This window comes from Erpetoichthys calabaricus, chromosome 10, assembly GCF_900747795.2.
Source record: "Erpetoichthys calabaricus chromosome 10, fErpCal1.3, whole genome shotgun sequence".
Taxonomy (NCBI): Eukaryota; Metazoa; Chordata; class Cladistia; order Polypteriformes; family Polypteridae; genus Erpetoichthys; species Erpetoichthys calabaricus.
The window spans coordinates 9,188,841-9,202,371 of NC_041403.2; the positions used below are offsets into that span (position 1 = coordinate 9,188,841).

General features: G+C 43.2%; 1 protein-coding gene and 1 long non-coding RNA gene across 3 annotated transcripts in view; one reads left to right on the plus strand and one right to left on the minus strand.

The window, feature by feature from the left end:
- tie1 (tyrosine kinase with immunoglobulin-like and EGF-like domains 1) overlaps window positions 1-13,531 on the plus strand; it is a 228,931-nt gene that overhangs the window by 72,574 nt on the left and 142,826 nt on the right. For both annotated transcript variants that reach the window (XM_028810856.2, XM_051932702.1), the window contains exons 6-8: window positions 5,579-5,719; window positions 8,408-8,536; window positions 12,251-12,396. In XM_028810856.2, the coding sequence (XP_028666689.2) occupies window positions 5,579-5,719; window positions 8,408-8,536; window positions 12,251-12,396 (416 nt within the window). The remainder of the gene's footprint in view (window positions 1-5,578; window positions 5,720-8,407; window positions 8,537-12,250; window positions 12,397-13,531) is intronic.
- Window positions 1-13,531, minus strand: part of LOC127529390 (uncharacterized) — a 706,297-nt gene that overhangs the window by 28,612 nt on the left and 664,154 nt on the right. The gene's annotated exons all lie outside the window — the stretch shown is intronic.

The following is a 13,531-nucleotide window of genomic DNA, read 5'->3' on the forward strand; positions in this document are numbered from 1 at the left end:
GTTATCAATGGTGCTTTTCTGCCATGATCTGCCTGATGCAGCATTAACCATTGAAAAGTAGTTTAAGGAATTTGACCCGGACACAGACAGGCAGACATGTTAATTTCACCACCACACGTTTATTTACACTATTATTTGCAATTACTGTGCCACAAACCCCAATCTTCCCCCAAGTCCAGGCCAACCACTCTGCCTCTTCGGACCGCCTCCTTCTCTCTTTCTTGAACCTTGTCCTGCTTCCACCTGACTTCAGCCTCGAATGAAGGGAGGCGGCCCCTTTTATCCGTACCCGGATGTGTTCCAGGTGTACACCGGCAATCCCCGCGGGCACGCCCCAGTGTGGCGGAAGTGCCGGCTGTCCTCCCGGAAGCACTCCGTGTGTTCCCTCTCTTCTTCCCCCCAGCACTTCCTGGTGTGGTGGAAGTACTGAGATCTAGGGTCCTTCAGGCAGGGGGATGCCCCCTGGCGGTGACCACGGGCCCTACAAGGTTGGGCTTCCAAGCCCTGTACCCATGGCCCCTAATACAACCAGGGCGGACGCCCCCTCGCGGTCTGGAGGAGGAATGAGCCCTCCTCCTGTCTTCCTGGGCGTCCCGGCCGGGCATGAGTCCCGTCCGGGTGCCACAGTACGATTTAAAACATGCTAGCCAGTGCGATAAAAATGTCTTTATATGAACTTCCGCCAGCAGCTCTGTGGCCAACACCTCCCGGGTACAATCGGCTGTATCCTGTTGTTTGAAATTTAAAGGCTATTTCTAAAAGGACGAGAAGTAGAGTAACTAGAGGATCATGACGTACATGAGCAGGCCCACAGGCAGCTGTTGCCATCCTGAGCTAAGACAGCCCATAAACAAATACAGTATAGAAGAGTAAGGATTGTGGAACCTCGGTTGTCAAACATAATTCATTCCTAAAGGCTGCTCAGAAACCAATTTGGTTGAAAACTGAAGCCATTTTCCATTAAGAATTAATGTAAAAAGGATTAGTCCATTCCCATAACCTCAGATTATTGCTTACTAGCAAAATACCCGCGAAGTACTGCCTTAAAATTGTTATTAAGAAGAAAAGTAAACATTTTTAAACTGAGGGAAAATATACCAATAATTATTTGTTAAGGATCTCTTAGTATACCACGTCGTCAGTTCGGCCCTCCGGTTGTAATATGACCAAGTTGTGCGCTGAGCTTACTCTTGAGCATGCAACGTACAGTGGGCCAAGTGAAAAGCAATCTTGCCTCAAATCAATGCCAACCTTTTGTAGGGTTTGTCCCTGAGACTTATTAATTGTCATTGCGAAGCAGAGCCTTACTGGAAATTGGAGGCGTTTAAATTGAAATGGGAGATCAGAGGGTATACAGTAATCTCTCGCTATTTCGCGCTTCGACTTTTGCGGCTTCACTCTATCGCGGATTTTATATGTAAGCATATTTAAATATATATTGCAGATTTTTTGCTGGTTCGCGGATTTCTGCGGACAATGGGTCTTTTAATTTCTGATACACGCTTCCTCAGTTGGTTTGCCCAGTTGATTTCATACAAGGGACGCTATTGGCAGATGGCTGAGAAGCTACCCAACCAGAGCGCGTATTACGTATTAAATAAAACTCCTCAAATATATTGTGAGCACGGGGGGCTGTTCGCACTCCTAGAGGATACGGCCGCTCCTCAAAAAATGCTAAAAGTTTACCTTCACATTGCTCCCTTCCTTGCTGGGCTTACATGTGGCTGCTTTGTCAAGCGATATGCTTCCCGCATGGAGCTTCGCATACTTAAAAGATCAAACAGCACGTATTGATTTTTGATTGTTTGTTTTTCTTTGTCTCTCTCACTCTCTCTGACATTCTCTGCTCCTGACGAAGGGGGTGTGAGCAGAGGGGCTGTTCGCACACTGGCCTAGAGGATACGGACGCACCTCTTAAAAAATGCTGAAAGACTACCTTCACATTGCTCCCTTCTGTGCAGCTGCTTTGTGCCGTGGTGCTTCGCATACTTAAAAGCCAAACAGCCCTATTGATTTGTTTGCTTTCCTCTGTCTTTCTGACATTCTGTGCTCCTGACACGCACTCCTTTGAAGAGGAAGATATGTTTGCATTCTTTTAATTGTGAGACGGAACTGTCATCTCTGTCTTGTCATGGAGCACAGTTTAAACTTTTGAAAAAGAGACAAATGTTTGTTTGCAGTGTTTGAATAAAGTTCCTGTCTCTCTACAACCTCCTGTGTTTCTGTGCAAATCTGTGACCCAAGCATGATAATATAAAAATAACCATCTAAACATATGGTGTCTACTTCGCAGATTTTCACCTTTCGCGGGGGGTCTGGAACGCAACCCCCGCTATCGAGGAGAGATTACTGTAATGGGGATGCGAGGAATAAAAACTCTCTCCCCTGAGCCACTGCCAGTAAAAATAGTTGCCTCAATTAGGTTCTTTTGCAGACACGTGACCTGAAGTCTCGTGCCATTACAAAGTTTCGGTGGCTGTACGCAAATCCACAATCGGCTTTTTTTGAGCCAAACCTGTTGTTTTCGTATGAGCCGCTTTTTATTATTGAGATCGTACCTAGAAACAGAAGCTCTATTAATTTGTGGATTTGCGTGCGAATATTTAGCAACAGCGTCTCTATGAAGTTGTGGATTTGCCTGCGAGTATTTGTTTCCATCTAGCTGCATCAGAAAATGTACCATGATGTCAGACACGCCTCCTTTTTACTGTTTTCTCACAGCTTGGATTGCTGCTGTTATAATCGGTTTGAGTTTCATGGTTTGTTTCAATTATGTTAGTATTTGCAGGACTTGACATTCGGCATCTGTCAAGCATTGTAAGCATACAACCGGTTTCAACGATAACTTCGCATTCAGCTTTTGAGAGTTTAAACATTCATAAACATCAAAGATGTTTAAGAGGCATTGGCGGTTGTCCAAAGGTGTAAAATAGGCAGGCAGCCAACTACATGGGAGGCCGGGGGGACGCAGGACGCATCCCCACCTCACACGGCGACTGAGCTGCAGGCTATGGACGTATATATGTACGTAAGTAGGATTCAGTTATGACCGTTATGCGTAGAATTTCGAAACAAAACCTTCTTAAATCTTGTAAGTAAGCTGTAAGGAATGACCTTCCCAAATTTCAGCCTTCTACCTACATGGGAAGTTGGAGAATTAGTGATGAGTGAGTCAGTGAGTGAGGGCTTTGCCTTTTATTAGTATAGATTTAAACCTTTATAACATACTGTACAGTGCATCCGGAAAGTATTCACAGCGCATCACTTTTTCCACATTTTTATATGTTACAGCCTTATTCCAAAATGGATTAAATTCATTTTTTTCCTCAGAATTCTGCACACAACACCCCATAATGACAACGTGTAAAACGTTTACTTGAGGTTTTTGCAAATTTATTAAATATAAAAAAACTGAGAAATCCCATGTACATAAGTATTCACAGCCTTTGCTCAATACTTTGTCGATGCACCTTTGGCAGCAATTACAGCCTCAAGTCTTTTTGAATATGATGCCACAAGCTTGGCACTCCTATCCTTGGCCAGTTTCGCCCATTCCTCTTTGCAGCACCTCTCAAGCTCCATCAGGTTGGATTGGAAGCGTCGGTGCACAGCCATTTTAAGATCTCTCCAGAGATGTTCAATCGAATTCAAGTCTGGGCTGTGGATGGGCCAGACAAGGACATTCACAGAGTTGTCCTGAAGCCACTCTTCTGATATCTTGGCTGTGTGCTTAGGATCATTGTCCTGCTGAAAGATGAACCGTCGCCCCAGTCTGAGGTCAAGAGCGCTCTGGAGCAGGTTTTCATCCAGGATGTCTCTGTACATTGCTGCTGTCATCTTTCCCTTTATCCTGACTAGTCTCCCAGTCCCTGCCGCTGAAAAACATCTCCACAGCATGATGCTGCCACCACCATGCTTCACTGTAGGGATGGTATTGGCCTGGTGATGAGCGGTGCCAGGTTTCCTCCAAACATGATGCCTGGCATTCACACCAAAGAGTTCAATCTTTGTCTCATCAGACCAGAGAATTTTCTTTCTCATGGTCTGAGAGTCCTTCAGGTGCTTTTTGGCAAACTCCAGGCGGGCTGCCATGTGCCTTTTACTAAGGAGTGGCTTCCGTCTGGCCACTCTACCATACAGGCCTGATTGGTGGATTGCTCCAGAAATGGTTGTCCTTCTGGAAGGTTCTCCTCTCTCCACAGAGGACCTCTGGAGCTCTGACAGAGTGACCATCGGGTTCTTGGTCACCTCGATGACTAAGGCCCTTCTCCCCTGATCGCTCAGTTTAGATGGCCGGCCAGCACTAGGAAGAGTCCTGGTGGTTTCAAACATCTTCCACTTACGAATGATGGGAGCCACTGTGCTCATTGGGACCTTCAAAGCAGCAGAAATTTTTCTGTAACCTTCCCCAGATTTGTGCCTCGAGACAATCCTGTCTCGGAGGTCTACAGACAATTCCTTTGACTTCATGCTTGGTTTGTGCTCTGACATGAACTGTCAACTGTGGGACCTTATATAGACAGGTGTGTGCCTTTCCAAATCATGTCCAACCAACTGAATTTACCACAGGTGGACTCCAATGAAGCTGCAGAAACATCTCAAGGATGATCAGGGGAAACAGGAGGCACCTGAGCTCAATGTTGAGCTTCATGGCAAAGGCTGTGAATACTTATGTACATGGGATTTCTCAATTTTTTTATTTTTAATAAATTTGCAAAAACCTCAAGTAGAATTTTTTCACGTTGTCATTATGGGGTGTTGTGTGTAGAATTCTGAGGAAAAAAATGAATTTAATCCATTTTGGAATAAGGCTGTAACATAACAAAATGTGGAAAAAGTGAGGCGCTGGGAATACTTTCTGGATGCACTGTATACGTTGCATGCTCAAGAGTAAGCTCAGCGCACAACTTGGTCAAATTACAACTGGAGGGCCGAACTGACAACGTGGTATACAAAGAGATCCTTAACAAATAATTATTGGTATATTTTCCCTCAGTTTAAAAAGGTTTACTTTTCTTCTTAATAAAAATTTTAAAGCAGCACTTCACTGCTGCGAAGCGCGGGTATTTTGCTAGTGCTGACTTGAATGGTGGCCTTGTAAGCTGCTTCAAGCTTAAGCTTTTAATAACTTATAGCATTAAATCTAATAATAAGGTGCATTTATCCTTAATCTAAATTCTCAATACGTTCACCATCAAAACATGAGATTAAAATTTTTTCTTGGTCGTTACTTACAAACATTAAGAGGTAATTTAGAGATCAGAAATGATCAATTTTGGGTGTATTATTTCTTTAAAAGGGAAAGAAATACAAAAAAAAGACAATAAAAACATAGAGATGATAAACTGCTTGCTTTGCCCTTTAATGTTAAGAATGGTCTCTTGTAGATACTGGCCGCTTGTCTAACCATCATCACTTCTTCATGCAGCAGTTTTCATGCTCATACAGTATTTTCTGTTATCCTTTGATATTTTACAGCTATAAAATGTGACATGTCAAATATAATTTTTTTTGATGATTCTTTCTGTTACTGTAATGTGAAGCTCCCCCTACACTTTTGTCTTTTTCCTTTGCTCAGCATGCAGAGATGGAATGTTTGGTCGTAACTGTCAGAAGTCGTGTGGTCATGAGAGGAACTGCAAGGGTCTCATGTTCTGCCTGCCTGACCCCTATGGCTGCTCCTGTGCCAGTGGATGGCATGGGCCAGACTGCGACAGAGGTGAGTGCCTGGCCTCTTGTGACATTGAATGGTTTGATTTAATGAGGGTCACCCTAGTGGCTGAAAAACCTGAACAGAATGTGGGTCCCCCAATAGATGTAGTTTCTGAGGATACCAGTAGAGGGCAGTGGAGACATGTTGCTAGGGTTGACCTTGGTGTTAATCCTGAGCGTGTCTTGGACTTGGAGTTCTATGTAAAAATGTTTAACCCTAAGTTATACTCGTGGGAGAATTGGTATGTGGTGTTAAGGCTGAATAACATTCGGGACAGTATCCTGCTGCCATCTTGAGGGCGAAACAACATCATGCTGCAAAACAATCATGGGTATTTCTATGAATTCTGCCACTCAATGGTCTTCTTCTTCTTTTGGCTGCTCCCGTCAGGGGTTGCTACAGCGGATCATCTTCTTCCATATCTTTCTGTCCTCTGCATCTTGCTCTGTTACACCCATCACCTGTATGTCCTCTCTCACCACATCCATAAACCTTCTCTTAGGCCTTCCTCTTTTCCTCTTCCCTGGCAGCTCTATCCTTAGCATCATTCTCCCAATATACTCAGCATGTCCAAACCAACGCAATCTCATCTCTCTGACTTTGTCTCCCAACCGTCCAACTTGAGCTGACACCCTAATGTCCTCATTTCTATTCTTGTCCATCCTCGTCACACTCAATGCAAATCTTAGCATCTTTAACTCTGCCACCTCCAGCTCTGTCTCCTGCTTTCTGGTCAGTGCCACCGTCTCCAGCCCATATAACATAGCTGGTCTCACTACCATCCTGTAGACCTTCCCTTTCCCTCTAGTTGATACCCGTCTGTCACAAATCACTCCTGACACTCTTCTCCACCCATTCCACCCTGCCTGCACTCTCTTCCTCACCTCTCTTCCACACTCCCCGTTACTCTGTACTGTTGATCCCAAGTATTTAAACTCATCCACCTTCGCCAACTCTACTCCCCTCATCCTCACCATTCCACTGACCTCCCTCTCATTTACACACATTTATTCTGTCTTGTTCCTACTGACCTTCATTCCCCTCCTCTCTAGAGCATATCTCCACCTCTCCAGGGTCTCCTCAACCTGCTCTCTACTCTCGCTACAGATCACAATGTCATCAGCAAACATCACAGTCCACGGGGTCTCCTGTCTAATCTCATCTGTCAACCTGTCCATCACCATTGCTAACAAGAAAGGGATCAGAGCCGATCCCTGATGTAATCCCACCTCCAACTTGAATATTCATGAGTGGGGCGGCACCTTCACACAATGGTGTGTACTGTAAGTGAAAAAATGTAAAGCCAGTTTTAGAACAAACTGAAACTAAACCATTAGTTGAATTAAGTGATAGTGATGACAGTGTGGGTTTGTCATTAGACATTGACATGGATAGTGAAATTGATGTATAGGGCACTGCACGACCAAACCGCCATGATGTACCCGGTCACATGAAACTGTAGAACGGTGAAGTAGTTGTGAGGCAAAAAGGCAGAGTATCAAGTGGAAGAACAACAACGACATTAGCCCCCAGAGCACTGCTCACAATGCAGCAGCTGTCAATGTTTATATGCGTCCACGTACGCTCCATAGGAATATGTTTGTTAGAGATTGCAGCTGTTACTAAACCAAAGGTCTTTACATACAGTGCCCTCTATAACTTTTGGGACAAAAACCCATTTTTCCAAGATTTCCTCCTCTGCTCCACAGTTTGAAATTACAAATCAAACAGTTCAGACATTAAAGGGTACATTGCAGACCTTCATTTAAGGGGATTTGCACACATTTTGGCCACACAACACTTTTTCTACAGGGTCCCCTCCATTTCAGGTCACCATAATGTTTGGGACAGTTGGCGTCACAGGTGTTTGTGATTCCTCAGGTGGGTTTTTTCGCTTCATAGGATACCTCGGCTTGTGAAAGGATTTTACTGCTAATACTATGTTCCATTATTCACAATATCCCTTAAGGAAAAATTTGTTAAAGATGATGAAGCTAAGGGTTTACGAGAAAGGTAAGGCCTTACTAGAGGACGTTTGGTACTTTCATTTTTATAGTCACTAAAACAAAGTGGTTTTCCCTCAAAAATGTTTGAAAATATAGAGCAAAAAATTAGGGATGCAGCTACCCTTAACCACGGTGGAGGGGCCTATTTAATATTTACAGAAGAAATATCTGTGACAGAAAGCTTTTCCAAATAGATTTGGGAGGATATCCCTCATTACCCAATCAGAAGTGAGACGTACCTATTGTGTCAAATAGCACTGGAATGTACAGTGTCATAAGAATAGACAATAGCCATAAAATGGTTTGGGGCAGCCACCCGTATATTGCTTCCTGGCTGCAAAATTGTTTTCAATGGTGTACAGTTATGTACAGGTTTGAGACCGAAACAGAACTGATATCCTGGCACAAAGATGGTGGCTATAAAGGAGAGTGGAGGAAGTGACGTCATCATTGGGACCAACCAGAAGTGATGTTATTGGGCCTGGAACCAGAAGTGACATCATCAGGGCCACACAGAATTTCCTGTAATTGGTCTTCGGAGAAGTGAGAGAAAGAGTTGGTGCACTTCGCCACCCCCTGGTCTGGCATGGAATTACTTTCATTCAGGCCCTTTAGCTCCGTCCCACGTGCACGTGTGTGATGACAGATATAAGCTACAATCACAGCAAACATTTCTTTTGTATTTCAGAGTGCAGGAAAGATTTTTATGGACCTGGATGTAAACTTGCCTGTAAATGTAAAAATGGAGGCACCTGCAGCCGATTCAGTGGCTGTCAATGTCCAACAGGCTGGCGTGGTCAACACTGTGAGAAGTCAAGTAAGGAGATTTTCAGTTTTATTTGTTTAACTTTTTCTCTCGTAAGTTGCAGGATCACAGGTACAGAAAAGTATCCAACAGGTTATCCTGCTGACTATACCAGTACCATTGACATTTCATGCAGATATAACTTAGCCTTCATTGAACTATAGCCTTTTGAACTGAAGACGGGACTCCTGACCAATAAATAAGGGGGAGAGGCAGATCTTTAATTCAAATGTATGATCCTGTTTGAGTGCCCTTCCTTTTTGTGTAACACACCAAAGAACAGCAGTGATCCGCGTTTTATGGGCTGAAGGTGTACTAGAAGCTAAAATCCATAGAAGTTTTTCTGCTCAATATGGAGACCATGACGGTGTGCTCAAAAATGGTTAGACAAGTGATAAACATGAAGAAGAAGCAAGGCACCCGTCCATGTTCACTAGCGAGGACAACATTTAGCAAGTCTGTAACAAGATTCTGAACAGCCGTTAACTTATATAGATTATCAAGCTTCGGTCACAAAGTTGCACAGGACAGTACAAAGGTTTTCCAAGGAGTAGAAACTTTATTGCTGTTCAGGCAGATACAAACACAACTGTCTTTTATAGGCAATCCTGCCTCACAAGGAACAGCTGTCAAACTTGATGCATCGGCCCCAATTCCTGCTCAAAAGAACACAAAGTCTTCTTAATCAAGGGGTTACAGTGGCCCGGAAACAGTGGCCAGAGCAGAGGGAGTCTAGGGGAAGAGAGTGAGACCTCAGGATGGCCTGTGGCCCGTTTTTTTAAACGTTTGAAGCCTGCAGCTGATCCCGCAAAGAGGAGCTGAAGAGTGTGTTTATTTCCCAATAAGAGGGGGTTTCTGAAGGGTGGCTGTGTCCCCCTGCAGCAGCGGTCACAATATATACAGTACTGTGCAAAAGTTTTAGGCAGGTGTGAAAAATGCTGTAAACAAAGAATGCTTTCACAAATGGAAGTGTTAATCATTTATTTTCATCAATCAACAAAATGCAGTGAATGAACAAAAGAGAAATCTAAATCAAATCAATATTTGGTGTGACCACCCTTTGCCTTCAAAACAGCATCAATTCTTCTAGGTACACTTGCACATAGTTTTTGAAGGAACTCGGCTGGTAGGTTGTTCCAAACATCTTGGGGAACTAACCCCAGATCTTCTGTGGATGTAGGCTTCCTCACATCCTTCTGTCTCTTTATGTAATCCCAGACACACTCGATGATGTTGAGATCAGGGCTCTGTGGGGGCCATACCATCACTTCCAGGACTTCTTGTTCTTCTTTTTGCTGAAGATAGTTCTTAATGACTTTGGCTGTATGTTTGAGGTCGTTGTCCTGCTGCAGAATAAATTTGGGGCCAATCATACGCCTCCCTGATGGTGTTGCATGATGGATAAGTATCTGCCTGTATTTCTCAGCATTGAGAACACCATTAATCCTGACCAAATCTCCAACTCCATTTACGGAAATGCAGCCCCAAACGTTCAAGGAACCTCCGCCATGCTTCACTGTTGCCTGCAGACACTCATTATTGTACCGCTCGTCAGCCCTTCAACGAACAAACTGCCTTCTGCTACAGCCAAATATTTCATATTTTGACTACTCATCAGTCCAAAGCACCTGCTGCCATTTTTATGCACCCCAGTTCCTATGTTTTCGTGCATACTTGAGTCACTTGGCCTTGTTTCCACGTCGGAGGTATGGCTTTTTGGCTGGAACTCTTCCATGAAGACCACTTCTGGCCAGACTTCTCCAGACAGTAGATGGGTGTACCTGGGTCCCACTGGTTTCTGCCAGTTCTGAGCTGATGGCACTGCTGGACATCTTCCGATTTTGAAGGGTAATAAGCTTGATGTGTCTTTCTAGTTTCTTTGGCTGACCACTGCGTCTACGATCCCCATTTCTTTGTGCTTCTTCAAACGAGCTTGAACAGCACATCTTGAAACCCCAGTCTGCTTTGAAATCTTTGTCTGGGAGAGACCTTGCTGATGCAGTAGAACTACCTTGTGTCTTGTTGCTGTGTTCAGTCTTGCCATGACATGAAACTGTCTTCCACGACCTCACCTTGGTAGCAGAGTTTGGCTATTCCTCACCCAGTTGTAAGCCTCCTACACAGCTGTTTCTGTTTCAGTTAATGACTGTGTTTCAACCTACGTGTGACAGTGATGATCGTTAGCACCTGTTTGGTAGAATTGGTTGATCAGACACCTGACTAGAATCCTACAAAATCCCTGACTTTGTGCAAGTGTACCTATAAGAATTGACGCTGGTTTGAAGGCAAAAGGTAGGAACACCAAATATTGATTTGATTTAGATTTTTCTTTTGTTCGCTCACTTTGCATTTTGTAAATTGATAACAATAAACAATCATTATTTATATTTCTGAAAGCATTCTTTGTTTACAGCATTTTTTCACACCCGCCTACAACTTTTGCACAGTACTGTATATGTGTGGACTATGGCCCTGGTACACCTTCAGGCCCTAAAAAATGAGTATATGCTTGTTGCTCTTCTTTGGTCTAAATGGAAAGTGGAGCTGCCATGTTTACTCCTAGAAAACAACAAGAGAAACAAACTGATCCTGGTCAAAATTTACCCCTGTGACCACAGGCCCACTATGTTTCCACATGTGTGTGGGAAAAGATGTACAGCCAATCCAAAAAAAAAATCCCAGTAGTGCAGACAATTATTCACTTACCTCCTGTAAATTTTTGATACGGGGGACCTAAACCATAACAGAGCCCCCAGAACTTTGAATCTGTGGGAAACAGGCTGAAGTGCATGGCCGCCAGTGATGGTCAGCCAAACAGAGAATGAACTCATTCACACGCTTTCTTTTTTTCCAAGTCTGGATAAAATGGTACTGGTTTTGCTCGGTCCCAGGATGATTTCAATTACATTTGATCTCCCTTATAAACACTATGGGTCTTGTTCCTGAAGATGCATATTTTTCTTCATGTAGTACACCAGAAAGGCATTTGTCTTAGGCTTTCTGCAGATGTTCCAAATTTACAAATTTATGGCCCATTTTTAGTCTGTAGAGCACTCCTAGCTCTAGGTGGAGTTCTTTCACCATACTGGTCTGAATAAGAACTGACTCCAGAGCTACCTGTCTGCTTTTTATCTTGGGTTCTGATGCCACATAACTGGAATGGTTCATGTTCTTGTACTCCTCCTCCATGAACTTATGGAGCAATCTTCAGGATTCACTTGTTATTCACTTTGTCATTCTGTGTTACTGACTGTTGCTCAGTGCCAGTCATCTGACTAACTAAAAAACACATCACACGTGCAACTGGACATGTGAATAAAGTGACATGTGACAAAATGACAAATGAAGAAGTCATATCTTTGGATTTGGAATTGCATTGTCTTGTTTTGACAGCACTCATGTTTTAATTCAATAGTGTGAGATACACTAGAAAATGCATACAGACATACAAAATGCACTTGCAGGTGAACTAAATATTTTTCTGTGATGTTTTAATGCATAATGTGAGTTGTGGACACCAACATTTTGTAAATGTTCAGGCAAAACAAGCGTATTCAGTTTGTTTGGGTTGAAATAAGCTATGGAATAAACGTAAGAAATCATGAGTAGCTCTCAGCCATTTTCATTTTGTAAAAGTAGCTCTCGGTTGGAATAATGGTTGGAGACCCCTGGTGTAGAATCTCTCGTCAGACAGGCTAACCAGACCCTTTGTGACTCTCTTCACAGATGAACTGCCACACATCCTGGAGATGCCCTACAATTTCGAGTGGAACCAGAATTCCTCCCCTAAGCTTTCCTGCTCTGCATCAGGGAATCCCCTGCCTGTTCATGGCAGCATCGAGCTGAGGAAATTAGATGGAATCATTTTAAAGGTAAAGACCCCAAGCAGGTGCCCCATTTGAGTCCTAGCTCTCTGTTTGACCTTGTAGGTGACACCCGATTTATCATAAATGTGATCAACACGCTTGTCTGAGAAGCCCTGCCTGCTGTGTTTGACTTTAAATTACTGTCTAAGCCAGCGGTTGTAAATTCATTTTGGTTTGTATTGAGTTATCCGAAAGGAGGACAATTATTTACAGTGGCAAACAAACATATTCAATCCCCTTGAAAGTCATCCTAATTTTTTGCCTGACATAAGATTTATTTACAGGTTTACAGTTATTCTGTATTTTTAATATGAACTCTTTTGCTGTAACAATACATTTCCAAAGTCGAAATAAACCATTTTCTGTAGTGAGAAGTTTAGCAAAATGACACATTTTATTGGCAAACTAGAAAGAGTACAACACGCTTTCGGGGCAACTCAGGGCCCTTCTTCAGGCAAGACGTAAAAGGTGACATTTTGCTTAACTTCTCACCACATCCAGAATGGCTAACATGGTACAACACTCATTTTCTGTCGATATTTAACTGAATAATATTTAAAGCTCTGTGCTTTGGAAGCTCCAGGTTTACATAAATGAGAAATGATTAACAAATGACACAAAGGTGACAGTCATAATTAAACACAATAAGGTACGACTTGTGAGTCCTGTATGTCTCACAGGATATAAAAAGCTTCGTTAGACAATCAGTGCAAAAATGAAGACAAAGGAGCATCCTGCTGATGTGAGAAACAAAGTCACTGAAATACACAAGGCAGGAACTGGCGACAAAAAAAGATCAAAGAGTTTGAATGTCCCGTGAAGCACTGCTGGATCCATCATCAGAAAGTGGAAGGCTCATCACAGCAGCCGGACGCTACTAGAACAGGCCGTCCCTCCAAACTAAACATCAGAGGAAGACGTCGACTGGTCAGAGAGGCCACTAAAAATCCAACCATCCCACTCAGAAAATCTGCAAAGCTCTTTGGCTGACAGTGGAGTGAAGGTGCAGGGGTCCACAATTTCAAGAGTTCTCCATAAAACAGGCCTATACGGGAGAGTAGCAAGAAAGAAGCCATTCCTTAAGAAGGTCCACCTAAAAGTACATATGACATTTCCTACAAAGCATGTAGATAGATAGATA